The 20,000-nt window shown below is 42.2% G+C and overlaps 1 protein-coding gene across 1 annotated transcript in view; it reads left to right on the top strand.

The window, feature by feature from the left end:
• LOC124038322 (zinc transporter 6-like) overlaps window positions 1–20,000 on the top strand; it is a 92,428-nt gene that overhangs the window by 41,556 nt on the left and 30,872 nt on the right. Inside the window, exons 5-6 of the mRNA XM_046354055.1 lie at window positions 8,492–8,534; window positions 8,708–8,773. Coding sequence (XP_046210011.1) covers window positions 8,492–8,534; window positions 8,708–8,773 — 109 coding nt within the window. The remainder of the gene's footprint in view (window positions 1–8,491; window positions 8,535–8,707; window positions 8,774–20,000) is intronic.

Below are 20,000 nucleotides of genomic sequence, written 5' to 3'. Positions count from 1 at the left end.
CCTGATGTTTTTCCTGGAGAGAAGTGGCTTCTTTGCTGCCCTTCTTGACACCAGGCCATCCTCCAAATGTCTTCGCCTCACTGTGTGTGCAGATGCACTCACACCTGCCTGCTGCCATTCCTGAGCAAGCTCTGTACTGGTGGTGCTGCGATCCCGCAGCCGAATCAACTTTAGTAGAAGGTCCTGGCGCTTGCTGGACTTTCTTGGGCGCCCTGAAGCCTTCTTCACAACAATTGAACCGCTCTCCTTAAAGTTCATGATGATTCGATAAATGGTTGATTTAGGTGCAATCTTACTGGCAGCAATATCCTTGCCTGTGAAGCCCTTTTTGTGCAAAGCAATGATGACAGCACGTGTTTCCTTGCAGATAACTGTGGTTGACAGAGGAAGAACAATGATTCCAAGCACCACCCTCCTTTTGAAGCTTCCAGTCTGTTATTCGAACTCAAACAGCATGACAGAGTGATCTCCAGCCTTGTCCTCGTCAACACTCACATCTGTGTTAACAAGAGAATCACTGACATGATGTCAGCTGGTCCTTTTGTGGCAGGGCTGAAATGCAGTGGAAATGTTTTTTTAGGGATTCAGGTCATTTGCATGGCAAAGAGGGAATTTGCAATTAATTGCAATTCATCTGATCACTATTAATAACATTCTGGAGTATATGCAAATTTCCATCATACAAACTGAGGCAACAGACTGAAAATTAATATTTAGTCATTCTCAAAACTTTTGGCCACGACTATATGTTCAGTAAAGCTAATTTATGTCCTCATCTGCCTCGTTTTATGTAATCTCTTTAGAGCTACCATCCGTCCAAATGAGCTAATCTAATAGCGGCGTCTAGTTTTGTTGCTGTTAAATAAAGAGGAGACTGTAGTAAGACACCTAACACATTCCACAGGTACAGACTGAGATCCACCCTCACAACAGAATCCTATCCAAGCCAAGTCTGGCCAGAGACAGTGTATTCAGCTCAGGGTTGGAGCAGGGAGCTCGCTCTCCTGTCTCCAGGGCAGGGGACGATATCACTACAAGCTGGTATGAAGCTCCTCAGGGGCCTGTCCTTGTACCCCTATTAATTTCTGACAGCCTACTTAAAGTGTAGAGTTCCAGTCTCCATCTGTAGCCTCACATTACACAAGCCTATTCCTTCTTGGAAAAAACTATGTGCTGCTCACCCATGTCTTCCTATTCACAGAGGGCTACATCCTACTAGCCTCATCCATCAGGATTCAGTGTAGCCTGTCACTCTGACAACAGTAGGGCCACCTTGTATAATTGTCTTTAGGCGCTGCGCCGTGAAACACCAACTGTCAAGAGTGAACAAGTGAGAAAACTTTACATAGAACCTGCAGCTTTTTAAAGTTGTAGTTAAATCCATAAAAATACAATCTTATTAAATTCTGTGGTTACAACACTATACCTTGACCATTATCAGAACACTATCCTCCTAAATCAGTGGTGTACCCATCTTCACTTTATTTCCACTGAATGGTAAATAAAAATGTTGATCTCAGAGGTCAGGTTTTCTTTCAAGCAGTTACTCCATTGATTTAGTGGTCTGGTGAAAGTTTCTTAGTGAGAGCTGGTAGTCACTGCTAGCTTCAGGTTTTGGTTACTGATGGGTCAAGTTTGATGGGTCAACTCTATCTCATCAACAGTTGTGTTTTTTATATATATGTGTGTGTGTGTGTGTGTGTGTGTGTGTGTGTGTGTGTGTGTGTGTGTGTGTGTGTGTGTGTGTGTGTGTGTGTGTGTGTGTGTGTGTGTGAAAAATAATATACACTGCTCAAAAAAATAAAGGGAACACTTAAACAACACAATGTAACTCCAAGTCAATCACACTTCTGTGAAATCAAACTGTCCACTTAGGAAGCAACACTGATTGACAATAAATTTCACATGCTGTTGTGAAAATGAAATATACAACAGGTGGAAATTATAGGCAATTAGCAAGACACACCCAATAAAGGAGTGGTTCTGCAGGTGGTGACCACAGACCACTTCTCAGTTCCTATGCTTCCTGGCTGATGTTTTGGTCACTTTTGAATGCTGGCGGTGCTTTCACTCTAGTGGTAGCATGAGACGGAGTCTACAACCCACACATGTGGTTCAGGTAGTGCAGCTCATCCAGGATGGCACATCAATGCGAGCTGTGGCAAGAAGGTTTGCTGTGTCTGTCAGCGTAGTGTCCAGAGCATGGAGGCGCTACCAGGAGACAGGCCAGTACATCAGGAGACGTGGAGGAGGCCGTAGGAGGGCAACAACCCAGCAGCAGGACCGCTACCTCCGCCTTTGTGCAAGGAGGAGCAGGAGGACCACTGCCAAAGCCCTGCAAAATGACCTCCAGCAGGCCACAAATGTGCATGTCTGCTCAAACTGTCAGAAACAGAGGGTGGTATGAGGGCCCGACGTCCACAGGTGGGGGTTGTGCTTACAGCCCAACACCGTGCAGGACGTTTGGCATTTGCCAGAGAACACCAAGATTGTCAAATTCGCCACTGACGCCCTTTGCTCTTCACAGATGAAAGCAGGTTCACACTGAGCACATGTGACAGAGTCTGCAGACGCCGTGAAAAACATTCTGCTGCCTGCAACATCCTCCAGCATGACCGGTTTGGCGGTGGGTCAGTCATGGTGTGGGGTGGCATTTCTTTGGGGGGCCGCACAGCCCTCCATGTGCTCGCCAGAGGTAGCCTGACTGCCATTAGGTACCGAGATGAGATCCTCAGACCCCTTGTGAGACCATATGCTGGTGCGGGTGGCCCTGGGTTCCTCCTAATGCAAGACAATGCTAGACCTCATGTGGCTGGAGTGTGTCAGCAGTTCCTGCAAGAGGAAGGCATTGATGCTATGGACTGGCCCGCTCGTTCCCCAGACCTGAATCCAATTGAGCACATCTGGGACATCATGTCTCGATCCATCCACCAACGCCACGTTGCACCACAGACTGTCCAGGAGTTGGCTGATGCTTTAGTCCAGGTCTGGGAGGAGATCCCTCAGGAGACCATCCGCCACCTCATCAGGAGCATGCCCAGGTGTTGTAGGGAGGTCATACAGGCACGTGGAGGCCACACACATTACTGAGCCTCATTTTTACTTGTTTTAAGGACATTACATCGAAGTTGGATCAGCCTGTAGTGTGGTTTTCCACTTTAATTTTGAGTGTGACTCCAAATCCAGACCGCCATGGGTTGATAAATTTGATTTCCATTGATATTTTTTGTGTGATTTTGTTGTCAGCACATTCAACTATGTAAAGAAAAAAGTATTTAATAAGAATATTTCATTCATTCAGATCTAGGATGTGTTCTTTTAGTGTTCCCTTTTTTGAGCAGTGTATATACAGTGGGGCAAAAAAGTATTTTGGCAGCCACCAATTGTGCAAGTTCTCCCACTTAAAAAGATGAGAGGCCTGTAATTTTCATCATAGGTACACTTCAACTCTGACAGACAAAATGAGATAAAAAAAATCCAGAAAATCACATTGTAGGATTTTTAAATGAATTTATTTACAAATTCTGATGGAAAATAAGTATTTGGTCAATAACAAAAATTTATCTCAATACTTTGTTATATACCCTTTGTTGGCAATGACAGAGGTCAAACGTTTTCTGTGCGTCTTCACAAGGTCTTCACACACTGTTGCTGGTATTTTGACCCATTCCTCCATGCAGATCTCCTCTAGAGCAGTGATGTTTTGGGGCTGTTGCTGGGCAACATGGACTTTCAACTCCCTCTAAAGATTTTCTATGGGTTTGAGATCGGGAGACTGGCTAGGCCACTCCAGGACCTTGAAATGCTTCTTACGAAGCCACTCCTTCGTTGCCCGGGCGGTGTGTTTGGGATCATTGTCATGCTGAAAGACCCAGCCACGTTTCATTTTCAATGCCCTTGCTGATGGAAGGAGGTTTTCACTCAAAATCTCACGATACATGGCCCCATTCATTCTTTCCTTTACACGGATCAGTCGTCCTGGTCCCTTTGCAGAAAAACAGCCCCAAAGCATGATGTTTCCACCCCCATGCTTCACAGTAGGTATGGTGTTCTTTAGATGCAACTCAGCATTCTTTGTCCTCCAAACACAACGAGTTTTTACCAAAAAGTTATATTTTGGTTTCATCTGACCATACGACATTCTCCCATACGACATTCTCCCAATCTTCTTCTGGATCATCCAAATGCTTTCTAGCAAACTTCAGATGGGCCTGGACATGTACTGGTTTAAGCAGGGGGACACGTCTGGCACTGCAGGATTTAAGTCCCTGGCGGCGTAGTGTGTTACTGATGGTAGGCTTTGTTACTTTGGTCCCAGCTCTCTGCAGGTAATTCACTAGGTCCCCACGTGTGGTTTTGGGATTTTTGCTCACCATTCTTGTGATCATTTTGAGGGTGGAGCCCCAGATCGAGGGAGATTATCAGTGGTCTTGTATGTCTTCCATTTCCTAATAATTGCTCCCACAGTTGATTTCTTCAAACCAGGCTGCTTACCTATTGCAGATTCAGTCTTTACAGCCTGGTGCAGGTCTACAATTTTGTTTCTGGTGTCCTTTGACAGCTCTTTGGTCTTGGCCATAGTGGAGTTTGGAGTGTGACTGTTTGAGGTTGTGGACAGGTGTCTTTTATACTGATAACAAGTTTAAAGAGGTGCCATTAATACAGGTAACGAGTGGAGTTCAGAGGAGCCTCTTAAAGAAGTTACAGGTCTGTGAGAGCCAGAAATCTTGCTTGTTTGTAGGTGACCAAATACTTATTTTCCACCATAATTTGCAAATAAATTCATTAAAAATCCTACAATGTGATTTTCTGAATTTTCTTTTCTCATTTTGTCTGTCATAGTTGAAGTGTACCTATGATGAAAATTACAGGCCTCATCTTTTTAAGTGGGAGAACTTGCACAATTGTTGGCTGACTAAATACTTTTTTTGCCCCACTGTATATAGGCTTTCTAGGGTAGACCAGGGCTTGTGACTTCATGCTCCAGATCGGATGGTGGGGGCCCTGGAATTCACGTCATGTCATGATCTTTTTTCTTATCACTTAAATTATAAAAAGGGTGGTTTAAACATTTAATAAAAATCACTTTTGTCACATCTGTAGTGTGTGTGCTCTCAGCTCTCAATGCTATGTAGCAGGCAGCCCTGAGTGTGTTTCCCTTGTCCCCCCCGTGGCTGTCAGCACAGGCCCAGACCAGCAGCAGCTTCCTTTGCACGGCTCCCATTTCCCCTGCCAGGTGTTTCTATGTAGTAAGTCAATAAAGCTTTTAGTTTACATATGGAGCGATTTATTGTTGTTTTAATGTGCCACGTCGGCAGACACCCGAGATGCCCCGGTCGATGCGTGTTTCTCTGCGCAATGACAGCCCACACAGCTGCAGTTAGCAAATCTCTCCTATCTGAGATACTGTGTGTGTGGGGAGGGTGCTATGAGTGTATACTAGGGTTGAATATTTTACAAATGGTCCATCCCAAGAAAAATCACTTTTCTCCGGGTTAACTTGGTACTTCCCACCCAAACCGTAAGTTTCAGTTTAAAGCATATAAATAGGCTTTGATCGAAAATTCAGGGCTGATGAGACATACATTAAATACATTTTATGACCCCTACATTAAATATATTTTATGAGCCCAAGCTCAAAGCCCAAATGATTGTGTTGTTATCCAAGAGAGCATATAGCTAGGGCTATATGTTCTCTCAGCTTTATCATGGTTTGAAAGAGGTGCGTAAATCCAGTCCATATAATACAATTCACACTCAAAAAGATTAGCCTACTGGAGTTTTACCCAAGAGAGCATATAGCTAGCTACATCTAGAGGCTTTAATGTTTTTCTGTCGTCTATGGGCTTTGATGTTTTTCTGTCAGAAATGTAGCTGGCTATATGTAGGATGTCATTGTAAATAAGAATTTGACTTGCCTACTAATACTGACTTGCCTAGTTAAATAAAATGTAAGATTGAATGGTTATTGGTCTGGATAAATAACTTCTATAGCCTACAGCCATCGTGCGTTCACTCTTCTTTCAATCTACCTGTGAGTTCTATTGGCTGCTGTATTTAACATTCAGCAAACAAGAGCTTAGCATCCCTCTTTGAATAGTCTATTGGTAAAAGAAATGCTACAAAAACGATGCCCAGCAAGCTATTCTAGTCTAGCTTTTCCTGCATGGGACTCCAAGAGCTAAGGAGTGTTTTTTGTTTTAGGAAGAGAGGCCATTGAATTTATTACCTGAAAGAGGTATATGGGACATCTAGATTAATCCTGTTCAAGACACGTTATGCTTTTATCTATTTTGGATGGAATTGATGCGGGGAGAGAGAGAGACTGCTCACTCATGCTCTGATTTAAAGCAATGATATTTGAGTGATAGGCTGTTTTAAAATGTAGGCCTACCTGTCACAAGAAAAAAAGTTACCATGATGAGATGATAGGTTTACATCCTTTGTAAACTGCACTACAAACTGAGATGGGCTGACTGTCCCCACCATGAGCATTGATGATTTGATCATGCAGAGAGAAGGCCATAGAGAAGACCGATTTAGTCATTGTATATCATTTAACAGTTCCATTTCACGTCATGCTGTTGATATAAAAAATGTATTGTAATTGACCGGTTTCTCTGAGTTATTTATCCCGGGAAAAGATACTTGTTTTGGGCGGTTGATCTCAGAAACTGTGTTCCTGCCATTCAACCCTAGTGTATACCTGTGTGAAACTGTCTATCTGCCAAGGCAGATAGGACCCAACTTGGCCTGGCCCAGGGAAAGGTGATACACAACAATGGTCCAAAGGCGCCTTTTAACGTTTGCTTATCCTCCGATAACCAGGCAGCACTTAATGCCGTTAATGGATTTTGTTCCCTGGGGTGGGTGTGACTGATGGGCTGGGGCTAGGGGGTGAGGATGGGGCTGGGGCTGGGGCTGGGATTGAGCTGTGGCTGGGATGGCAGAAAGGCATGGGGCACGGTCAGCTGATCAGACTTGTTTGGACTTCTGCTCTGCAGACATCATTAAATATGCAGCTCCCGGGTCATATTCCTCCACTCTGCTCCTTTTTATCTCCCATTGATCAGGTCTACAAACATACACAAATGACCTTTAATCTGGACACGTTATGCTTCACATATTGGGTTCAGCTCCGGAGGGAGCCGAAGGTATGACTAATGTACTTGTGCTGCATGATACCACACAAGTGTGCCAGTGTTTGTAAGTGCCAGTGTTTGTATCCATGATATTTGGAGGGAAGTCTATTTTAAAACCAAAGAGAGCAGAGACAGTCAGGTGGATAAGTGTATAAACTGCTTAGCGTTAAACTCATTCAGACAATTGGCTAGGATATGTGTCCTAATGGATGCAATGTGTCGTGAATTGAACACTGTGTGATGGATGTAAATTATATTGTAAAGGCGCTGAGCTGATATGGCCGGAAGAAAATCTCACCCTCTATTGTTTTATTAAACATGGTCCTTCTTCTAATCATTGAGTGAATAGACCATGCCTAGCACCAGGGCTCATCCAATTGGATAATTTATTTACCAATAGGCAAGTCTAGCCTATGTCCTCCCTGATGTTCTAGTACATTCACATGATTAAAACCTAATGTTAATGCCTGTACCACAGTGGATTTTATAGGATTGGACCACAGTTGAAAAGCCATATGGGATGATACCCTATTTGAGGTGATCTCATGTACCTGTTTGCTCTGGCAGTGACACAGTCACTGTGGCAGCGTGGCCTGGACAGAACAAGCAGAGCTCAGTCAGTCCGATAGATCCACTGGGTGAACGGATAATGGATTACGTCAACTCAATTTAGTCAACATGGTAGAGCAGTGTGAAAACAAAATGTTCCTCTCCATGCAAAGCTTTGCTAATCTCTCCATCATATTCGGCTTACATAAAGCCGGGTTTGCAGGCCGGCAGATATCACTCTGCCTCCACCTCTGTCTCCTCCTCGCCATCCAGCCTACTGCTTCTCTACTCTACAGCGCCCCCTAGGACCAGGGAGTTTACTCCATGTGTTTTTTAAAGTATATATACATTGGGGAGCAGTAGATGGCTGGAGACTGGTTAAGGCCTGTTCACTGAGTATTCACAATTACTGACTTTGTTTATGTGCATGCGTGGGAGTTGGCATTTTAACTTAGACACCACAGCTACACTGTCATCTCTACTGGTTAGGAATAACACAGTTTTGTCAACCAAAGGATATTAATGTTTGTGTGTTCGTGAAATGGCTGGTACACTAAAGGTGTTACGACCGACGTATCATTATAGAACATTTGTCTTGTTGATCGACAGTATATTCAATTGTGGTTTATCTCACCAAAATAGGCTATATTCTTTCAGCTGGTGTATTGCAGCTACCAGCTTCATACTTAAACGTGTTGCAATCGCTTTTACAGAGCAAAAAAATAATTCCTTGATCTCTATTATAATAATTTCAAGTAAAATATAGCACTCACTGATCATCTATTTCTCTTTCATTTCAGCCTTAACTGCATTCACGTACCTCACCATCTTCGATCTCTTCAGGTGAGTAAGTGGGAATCCTGGGGCTCATTATGTTTTATCATCGCTGTCTGAAGAAGTTTTACACTAAGCTAAGTTGTGTACCTAACATTTGTGTTGACTGCTGTGCAACTGCTTGTGTTGAGCTGTTGTTGTTAGTCATTATGACTTATGTGTGTGTACCTGTTGGCCCACAGTCTGATCACCTGTTTGCTGAGCTCTTGGGTGGCAATGAAGAAGCCTAGTCAGCTCTTCTCTTTTGGGTAAGTCCACTAGCACACTGATTCTACAGTAGCCCCTACTGTTAATCTTGATTTTTAAAATGTAGTCATTAGATGACCGTGTTTCCATTGCCCTGTATTGATTATTAACAATATGTGTGGTGTTCATTTGAGGTGTGTATGTATTAATGTATGTGATACAACACTTACATCTTACATACCAACGCAGCTTAGGTTGTTTAAGCCCCTGGGGTACGACAACGACTATGGATCTGTCTCCGTCTGTTCGCACATTAGTTTACAAAATAACTCTGATTGGCCCAAGGGATGCTATAGTAATTGACTGAAATTCCAAACTTTGAACAAACATATCTCCTGTCCCATTTGAGCTACAGTCATGAACAGCAAGTTTCCTGTTAGGACCTATAAGCTCCGGCAATTAGATTTTCTGGCAAATTATACTTTTTGTCCCCCACAATTGTGGTGGCGAATATAATTAAATATATATATAATGCTGCTACTCTTCCTTCCTATAAGATTTGATGACACTACATAACCGCCTGGTATTTTGTCACAAAACTTGTCACAATTTTATTTTTTCATAAATGTGCATGCATTAGATATTCTCAACTTGTTTTTTTTTGCGAGTACTTGATAATAATCTAAGCGAGTACTCACAGTGAAATAATTGTAAATGCCCTAGGAGTGTCTTACATGCCTACTGTATAGAGACCGTTTGCATAAGTGTAAACGATCTACAACAGTGGATCGATGTGAATATTTCAGTCAATTCATTGACATGGGACCATTCTGTTACTTTCAGTTTAGTCTAGCCGCTAGACTAAACAGGATTTATTTTTATGGGCAGACGAGACAGTTATACTGATAGTAGTCTTGCTAGACTCTAGCGAGACTACTATCAGTATAACTGTCTCGTCTGCCCATAAAAATAAATCCTGTTTATATCAATGCTTCTTCCTATCAAGCAGTGGAGTCCGTTCTCTGACATCCCGTCGATTTTGAGCTATCAAGTTTTGATTTCAAGTGAGGGGAGAAAAATACTTAGTTTTTTTGTTGTCTCTCTCTCATTAATCCATGCAACATACATTTTAATAATTGTCACGAATTGGGGGCGAGGGACAACATGTTTAATGTTGCCTTGATGGGGTACGACAGTTGAACTTAGCTCATGCGTCATTTCTAAGTTATTTTCTTCAGTAATCAGTGGGTACATATCATAAGTCAAAAAAATAAATTATGTAGCAACTGCTGATTGCCCCTTTACAGCTGGAAAGGCTTCAACATTGGTATAAATGTACAATAGTATATGATCACATACTGAGATATGGAATTTGAGATGTATTTTTCCGTGCCTTTACTTTCAAAATGTTAGCCCCACAAATTTTGTGGAACAGAAAGGGGGGGGGGGGTCAATATCGAGCCTTTGTTTTACAGGGGCGTGTTTGGGTTCAACTAAAGGGTCTGTTTGCAGTTCTGGCAAACACGAGTGACCCAGTGACATTTGGATGTTGGCTTGACGGTCCCACAGAATGGGACATGGCACTCTGTTGCCCAAACAACCCATTAGGCTTCATTATGGGGATATGCGATGCCTCGCCCTCTTTTTGTGTTCTGCTTTTTGTGGCCAGTGCTATGGTGTGTTAGCAAAACAGAAGTTGGGTATGCAACATTTTACACACATGAGTTTTATTTTGATATTCTAGTTGCCAGTAGACATCAACCCAACTGATGTAGTATTGTATTGTGGTTTGTCTTTGGGTTTTGGACAGACCACTGAGGCTGAAGATGGCGTACTGGTTTGTATCCCGGTCAGGGGAACGGTTTTTGAAGATGAACGGTCATTTGTGTTATCTGGGATTAAAATGATACAGTAGCACTTTCATTAAGGCTTACAGGGAACTGTCCTGTGCATCATGTCACCCAGTCCCAAAACTCATACATTGTATGTTGTTTTATTTATGGACATCTATTGTTTCACAGAATGTTTATATTTACCTCTCTGTTGAGGTTTTCATAAGACACAATGAGATCAGTGACAAATGTTTTGTTAAATCTATTTTCAAAAATGTTAGTAGTCTTTCAGTAGTTTAAATGAAAATGCATGAGTCAAAGCACCTTCTCTGATGTCAGTCATCTGTATTTTCAGTTATGTCAGTTTGCTTGATTGCTCATATATTGTGTGTATTCAGTGTGGGTGTGTGTTCGGTCTTTATTTGAATAGTTTATCTGTAGATGCTTCTTGCATTGGAATATTGAATTCTGCTTATATTATCATGCTACACCACAATAAACGTAACATTCAAATGCTAAGACTCCGAGATCATTAAGTGCTTTTGAAAGTTGTAGCTTATCTCTGCTGCGCTGTATCAGCACAATGGACAGCGCCCTACAGCTAGGTAGTTTGGGTAATGAATATAGGCTACAAGATAGATAGGGCCATTCACAAATTACAAGCAGCATATTTGAATGCAGCTGTACACACAGCTGTCTTACCAAAATAATGCTAAATAAATGCTGAAAGTACTGGCCTAGTCATTTATGCATTAAAACAAAAATACTGAATAGCAGTTTGCCTTAGAATACTGACAACTGTGAATGCAAACCGAATAAAACAGCGGTGCCAAGAAGTAGCGGTGCCAAAATATCAAATGAAAAAGGCATGACAATCTATATTTAGGCTAGTTACATACACAGTAAACAAAAGGTGAATGGAGATCCAAATAACCAAAATATAGCCTACTACAGTGAGATGCAGCCAGTAGGGCTGGGTGGTATACTGTATTTTACTATATACAGTGGCATGCAAAAGTATTCACCCCCTTGGCATTTTTCCTATTTTGTTGCCTTACAACCTGGAATTCAAATGGATTTTGGCTGGGTCTGTATCATTTGATTTACACAACATGCCTACCACTTTGAATTTGCAAAATATTTTTGTGAAGTCAACAAGAAATGAGACAAAAAAAACAGAACTTGATCGTGCGTAACTATTCACCCCCCTAAGTCAATACTTTGTAGAGCCACCTTTTGCAGCAATTACAGCTGCAAGTCTCTTGGGGTATGTCTCTATAAGCTTGGCACATCTAGCCACTGGGATATTTGCTCTTTCTTCAAGGCAAAACTGCTCCAGCTCCTTCAAGCTGGATGGGTTCCGCTAGTGTACAGCAATCTCTAAGTCATACCACAAATTCTCAATTGGACTGAGGTCTGGGCTTTGACAAGGCCATTCCAAGACATTTAAATGTTTCCCCTTAAACCACACGAGTGTTGTTTTAGCAGTATGCTTAGGGTCATTGTCCTGCTGGAAGGTGAACCTCTTTCCCAGTCTCAAATCTCTGGAAGGCTGAAACAGGTTTCCCTCAAGAATTTCCCTGTATTTATACCTCCATCCATCATTCCTTCAATTCTGACCAGTTTCCCAGTCCCTGCCAATGAAAAACCTCCCCACAGGATGATGCTGCCACCACCATGCTTCACTGTGGGGATGGTGTTTTCTGGGTGAAAAGAGGGGTTGGGTTTGCGCCAGACATTGCATTTTCCTCTCATCTGACCAGAGTACCTTCTTCCATATGTTTGAAAAGTCACCCACATGCCTTTTTGGCGAACACCTAACATGTTTGCTTATTTTTTTCTTTAAAACCTCTTGTAACTACCCATCCCGGATCCGGGAGAATTGTCATCAACTGACACTAAGTAGCAATGGACAAAAAATCTTACTAGAAAATATTCATATTCATGAAAATCACAAGTGAAATATATTCAAACACAGCTTAGCCTTTTGTTAATCACCCTGTCATCTCAGATTTTGAAAATATGCTTTACAGCCAAAGCAAGACAAGCATTTGTGTAAGTTTATCGATGGCCTAGCATAGCATTATGCCTAGCTAGCAGCAGGCAATCTAGTCAAGAAAATCAGAAAAGCAATCAAATTAAATCGTTTACCTTTGATGAGCTTCGGATGTTTTCACTCACGAGACTCCCAGCTAGATAGCAAATGTTCCTTTTTTCCAGAAAAACTATTTTTGTAGCCCAAAATAGGTCCGTTAGTTCTTCACGTTTGGCTGAGAAAACAACTGGAAACACTGAAAAATATTCCAAATTAGCTCCATAATATCAACAGAAACATGGCAAACGTTGTTTCTAATCAGTCCTCAATGTGTTTTTCAAATATCTATTCGATAATATATCAACCGGGACAGAGCTTTTTTCAGTAAGACCGGGTGGAAAAATGACTACCTCTGTCTTTTGCGCAAGAAATACACAGAGCCATCAGGTGGACACTGACGCAATGTTGTCGCTCAGGCTCATTTTTCTAAATAAAAGCCTGAAACTATGTACTAGACACATTAAGGACGCCATAGAAAAAGGAATCTCGTTGATATCCCATTCACTGCTCAATAGGGAAGCATAAGAAGGGACTCTTATTTAGAAACCGCTGCGTTCCTGATTGGATTTTTCTCATTCATTTGCCTGCAATATTACATTTACATTTACATTTAAGTCATTTAGCAGACGCTCTTATCCAGAGCGACTTACAAATTGGTGCATTCACCTTATGACATCCAGTGGAACAGCCACTTTACAATAGTGCATCTAAATATTTTAAGGGGGAGGGGGGTGAGAAGGATTACTTTATCCTATCCTAAGTATTCCTTAAAGAGGTGGGGTTTCAGGTGTCTCCGGAAGGTGGTGATTGACTCCGCTGTCCTGGCGTCGTGAGGGAGTTTGTTCCACCATTGGGGAGCCAGAGCAGCGAACAGTTTTGACTGGGCTGAGCGGGAACTGTACTTCCTCAGTGGTAGGGAGACGAGCAGGCCAGAGGTGGATGAACGCAGTGCCCTTATTTGGGTGTAGGGCCTGATCAGAGCCTGGAGGTACTGAGGTGCCGTTCCCCTCACAGCTCCGTAGGCAAGCACCATGGTCTTGTAGCGGATGCGAGCTTCAACTGGAAGCCAGTGGAGAGAGCGGAGGAGCGGGGTGACATGAGAGAACTTGGGAAGGTTGAACACTAGACGGGCTGCGGCGTTCTGGATGAGTTGTAGGGGTTTAATGGCACAGGCAGGGAGCCCAGCCAACAGCGAGTTGCAGTAATCCAGACGGGAGATGACAAGTGCCTGGATTAGGACCTGCGCCGCTTCCTGTGTGAGGCAGGGTCGTAATCTGCGGATGTTGTAGAGCATGAACCTACAGGAACGGGCCACCGCCTTGATGTTAGTTGAGAACGACAGGGTGTTGTCCAGGATCACGCCAAGGTTCTTAGCGCTCTGGGAGGAGGACACAATGGAGTTGTCAACCGTGATGGCGAGATCATGGAACGGGCAGTCCTTCCCCGGGAGGAAGAGCAGCTCCGTCTTGCCGAAGTTCAGCTTGAGGTGGTGATCAGTCATCCACACTGATATGTCTGCCAGACATGCAGAGATGCGATTCGCCACCTGGTCATCAGAAGGGGGAAAGGAGAAGATTAATTGTGTGTCGTCTGCATAGCAATGATAGGAGAGACTATATCAGTTCTGTTATACTCACAGACAATATCTTTACAGTTTTGGAAACTTTAGAGTTTTCTATTATGTAAATTATATGCATATTCTATTTTCTGGTCCTGAAAAATAGCCCGTTTACTTTGGGAATGTTATCTGTGTTAGCTTTGCAGCTACTTCAGGGTTATCTTTGGTCTCTTTGTTGCCTCTCTGATTATGCGTTCCTTGCCTGGTCTGTGAGTTTTGGTGAACTACCCTCTCTTGTCAGGTTTGTTGTGGAGCCATATTCTTTCCATTTTATAATAACGGATTTAATGGTGCTGCGTGGGATGTTCAAAGTTTCAGATATATATTTATAACATAACCCTGATCTGTACTTCTCCACAACTTTGTCCCTGATCTTTCTGGAGAGCTCCTTGGTCTTCGTAGTGCCACTTGCTTGTTGTTGCCCCTTGCTTAATGGTGTTGCAGACCTTTCAGAACATGTGTGTGTACCTACCTACCTACCTACCTCCACCGGGGCCTCCCACAGGTTGGGAAACGCGTAGTATTAAATAGAGCCATGACTACATGTAACTCTCTGCCACCCCAGGTAACTCAAGGCAGCAATACAAACCAGTTTAAAAAAAGAGATAAAAGAAAAACTTACTGCACAAGGGGGAGGGTGAAGGGACACAGCCATTTTATATCAATCATATTCAATCAATCAAATTCATTTCTAAAGTTATTTTTACATCAGCAGATGTCACAAAGTGTTTATACAGAAATCCAGCCTAAAACCCCAAACAGCAGACAAGCGTTGAAGCACAGTGGCTAGGAAAAAATCCCTAGAAAGGCAGGAACCTAGGAAGAAATGTAGAGAGTAACCATGCTCTGAGGGGTGGCGAGTCCTCTTTTGGCTGTGCCGGGTGGAGATTTTAAGAGTACATTGCCATTAAGGCCAGATTGTTCTTCAAGATGTTCATAGATGCCCAGCAGGGTCAAATAATAATCACAGTGGTTGTAGATGGTGCAACAGGTCAGCACCTCAGGAGTAAATGTCAGCTGGCTTTTCGTAGCCGATCATTCAGAGGTCAAGACAGTAGGTGCGGTAGAGAGAGGGAGAGTCAAACAACAGGTCTGGGACAAGGTAGTATGTCCGGTGAACAGGTCAGGGTTCCATAGCCGAAGGCAGAACAGTTTGAAACTGGAGCAGTAGCACAAACAGGTGGACTGGGGACAGCCAGGAGTCATCAGGCCAGGTAGTCCTATGGCATGGTCCTAGGGCTCAGGTCCTCCATTAGGGGAGGAAGATGGGGCGAGAGAATTAGAGGAAGCATACTTCACACAGGACACTAGATAAGACAGGAGAATTACACCAGATATAACAGATTAACCCTAGCCCCCCGGTACATAGACTATAGCAGAATAGATACTGGAGGCGGAGACAGAGGTGCGCCATCAACAGACCACCAACTTACTACCCTGAGACAAGGCTGAGTATAGCCCACAAAGATCTCCTCCACTGCACAAGCCCGAGGGGGCGCAAAACCGGAAAGGAAGATCACGTCAGTGACTCAACCCACTGAAGTGACGCAACCCTCCTAAGGACGGCATGGAAGAGAACTAGTAAGCCAGTGACTCAGAGGCAGAGAATCCAAGTGGAGATAGGGGAGCCGGCCAGGCAGAGACAGCAAGGGCGGTTTGTCCTTGCCGTTTACCTTCACACCCCTGGGCCAGACTACTCAATCATAGGACCTACTGAAGAGATCTCGAGACAATAAGGAGGCCTGCGTCTTGTGAACGTGTCGGTATGTAAGCCAGGACCAAATCGGAAAGATGGGTAGGAGCAAGTCCATGTAATGTTCTGTAGGTTAGCAGTAAAACCTTTAAATCAGCCCTAACCTTAACAGGATGCTAGTGTAGAGAGGCTTGCCCTGGAGTAATATGATAAAATAGTATGGTTCTAGTCAAGATTCTAGCAACCGTGATTATCACTAACGGAAGTTTATTTTGTGCTTTATTCGGGTAGCCGGAGAGTAGAGCATTGCAGTAATTTAATCTAGAAGTGACAAAAGGATTGATGGACTTTTATGCATCATTTTTGGACAAACGTGTTTCTGATTTTTCAGAAAACGGAAACGAAGATGTAAAATAGCTGGCCTTGAAATATTCTTGATATGTTCGTCAAAAGAGAGATTGGGGTCCAGAGTAACGCCGAGATCCGTCACAGTTTTATTTGAGACGACTGTACAACCGCCAATATTAATTGTCAGACCCAACAGCAGATCTCTTTGTTACTTGGGACCTAGAACTAACATCTCTGTTTTGTCCAAGTTTAAAAGTAAAACATTTGCAGCCATCCACTTCCTTATATCTAAAATACAGGCTTCCAGTGTAGGCCATTTTGGGGCTTCACCATGTTTTATTGAAATGTACAGTTCTGTGTCATCCGCATAGCAGTGAAAGTTGATTTTCACATCACTATGAGGTAGAATATTTAGTGAAAACAATTGTGGTCCTAAAACAGAAGCTTGAGGAACACTGAAACGTACAATTCATTTATCAGAGGACAAACCATCCATGGACACCAAATAGGGTTTCTAATCTCTCCAAAAGAATGTGGGGATCGATGGTGTAAAACGCTGCACTAAGGACTAGGAGCATAAGGACAGATGCAGAGTCTTGGTCTGACGCCATTAAAAAGGTAATTTACCACCTTCACGAGTGCAGTCTCAGTACTATGATAGGGTCTAAAACCAGACTGAAGCATTTCGTATACATTATTTGTCTTCTGGAAGGCAGTGAGTTGATACATAATTGAAATTGAATTCTATATAGGCTAGAGGTCGACCGATTAATCGGAATGGCCGATTAATTAGGGTCGCTTTCAAGTTTACATAACAATTGGAAATCAGTATTTTTGGATACCGATTATTTTATTTATTATTTAATCTTTATATAACTAGGCAAGTCGGTTAAGAACACATTCTTATTTTCAATAACGGCCTAGGAATGGTGGGTTAACTGCTGTGTAAGTCGCTCTGGATAAGAGCGTCTGCTAAATGACTTAAATGTAATGTAAATGTTGTTCAGGGGCAGAACGACAGATTTGTACCTTGTCAGCTCGGGGATTCAATCTTGCAACCTTACAGTTAACTAGTCCAACTCTCTAACCACCTGATTACATTGCAATCCACTAGGAGCCTGCCTGTTACGCGAATGCAGTAAGCCAAGGTAAGTTGCTAACTAGCATTAAACTTATCTTATTAAAAAAAATCAATCATAATCACTAGTTAACTACACATGGTTGATGATATTACTAGTTTATCTAGCATGTTCTGCGTTGCATATAATCGGTGCGGTGCGTATTCATGAAAAAGGACTGTCGTTGCTCCAATGTGTACCTAACCATAAACATCAATGCCGTTCTTAAAATCAATACACAACTATTTATTTTTAAACCTGCATATTTAGCTAAAAGAAATCAAGGTTAGCAGGCAATATTAATCAGGTGAAATTGTGTCACTTCTCTTGCATTCATTGCACGCAGAGTCAGTGTATATGTAACAGTTTGGCCCGCCTAATTTGCCAGACTTTTACATAATTATGACATAACATTGAAGGTTGTGCAATGTAACAGGAATATTTAGACTTATGAATGCCACCCATTAGATAAAATATGGAACGGTTCCGCATTTCACTGAAAGACTAAATGTTTTGTTTTTCGAAATAATAGTTTCCGGATTCGACCATATTAATGACCTAAGGCTCGTATTTCTGTGTTATCATGTTATAATTAAGTCTATGATTTGATAGACCAGTCTGACTGAGCGGTGGTAGGCACCAGCAGGCTCATAAGCATTCATTCAAACAGCACTTTCGTGCATTTTGCCAGCAGCTTGTCGCTGTGCTTCAAGCATTGCGCTGTTTATGACAAGCCTATCAACTCCCGAGATTAGGCTGGTGTAACCGATGTGAAATGGCAAGCTAGTTAATGGGGTGCGTGCTAATAGCATTTCAAACGTCACCCACTCTGAGACTTGGAGTGGTTGTTCCCCTTGCTCTGCATGGGAACGCTGCTTCGAGGGTGGCTGTTGTCGATGTGTTCCTGGTTCGAGACCAGGTAGGAGCGAGGAGAGGGACAGAAGCAATACTGTTACACTGGCAATACTAAAGTGCCTATAAGAATATCCAATAGTCAAAGGTTAATGAAATACAAATGGTATAGAGAGAAATAGTCCTAATAATAACTACAACCTAAAACTTCTTACCTGGGAATATTGAAGACTCATGTTAAAAGGAACCACCAGCTTTCATATGTTCTCATGTTCTGAGCAAGGAACTTAAACGTTAGCTTTCTTACATGGCACATATTGCACTTTTACTTTCTTCTCCAACACTTTGTTTTTGCATTATTTAAACCAAATTAAACGTTTCATTATTTATTTGAGGCTAAATTTATTTGATTAATGTATTATATTAAGTTAAAATAAAAGTGTTCATTCAGTATTGTCATTATTACAAATACATTTTTTTTTAAATCGTTCAGATTTATTCGATATCAACTTTTTTTGTTCCTTCAATAATTGGTATTGGCGTTGAAAAATCATATTCGTTCGACCTCTAATATAGGCCAATAGTTTTTTTCCATTATTGGGCTCAAGGTTTGGCTTTTTCAAGAGAGGCTTTATTACTGACACTTTTACTGAGTTTGGTTTCCAGAGGATATGGAGACATTTATTATGTCCAAGCACCAAGCACAGTAGTTTAGTTGGAATAGGGTTTAGTAAGCATCTCGAAGGTTTAGAGGCCGTGACTATTTTCGTGAATGTGTCAAGATGCATGATTTAAAAAACTTGAGTCTCCATTAATCCTAGGTCCTGGCAGTTCTGTGCAGACTCAGGATAACTGAGCTTTGCATATATACGCAGATTCAAAGAGGAGTCCGTAATTTGCTTTCTAACGATCATGATCTTTTCATTGAAGAAGTTCATGAATTCATCACTGCTGAAGTGAAAGCCATCTTCTCTTGGGGAATGCTAGTTTTTAGTTAGCTTTGCGACAGTATCAAAAATAAATGTTGGGTTGTTCTTATTCTCCTTAATTGAGTTGGAAAAATAGACTGGTTGAACAGCAGTGAGGGCGCTTCGATATTGCACAGTACTGTCTTTCCCTAGACGGTGCCATTTCCGTAAAAATGTTCTGGAAGATTGCTTCAGGGCTTTGGTATTTTCCGTATACCATGGAGCTAATTTCTTATGACAAATGTTTTTTGTTTTTAAATGTGTGACTGCATCTTCAGTATTACGCAAGGTTAAATTTAGATCCTCAGTTAGTTGGTTAACAGATTGCTCTGACGTCCTTGGGTAGGTGGAGTGAGTCTGGAAGGGCATTTTTGGTTTGTCTGAGAATTTATAGCATGGCTGTTGACATTCTTTGGTTGGGGTCTGAGCAGATTATTTTTTGTGATTGCAAACGTAATACGATGGTGGTCCGATAGTCCAGGATTATGAGGATAAAAAAATGTATCCAAAATATGTATTCCTCTGGTCAAAACTAGATCCAAAATATGTCTGTCACAATGCGTAGGTCCAGAGACATGTTAGACTAAATCCACCGAGTCTGATGGCTGTGAAAGCCTTTTGGCGTGGGTCTGTGGACTTTTCCATGTCGATATTGAAGTCACCAAAAATTATCAGCCTTGACTACAAGGACCAATAGGAATATTTGGGAACTCAGTGAGGAACGCTGTATATGGCCCAGAAGGCATGTAAACGGTGACTATAAAA

Source organism: Oncorhynchus gorbuscha, linkage group LG06, assembly GCF_021184085.1.
Source record: "Oncorhynchus gorbuscha isolate QuinsamMale2020 ecotype Even-year linkage group LG06, OgorEven_v1.0, whole genome shotgun sequence".
In the NCBI taxonomy this organism is placed as follows: Eukaryota; Metazoa; Chordata; class Actinopteri; order Salmoniformes; family Salmonidae; genus Oncorhynchus; species Oncorhynchus gorbuscha.
This window is presented reverse-complemented; position numbering and strand designations above follow the sequence as displayed.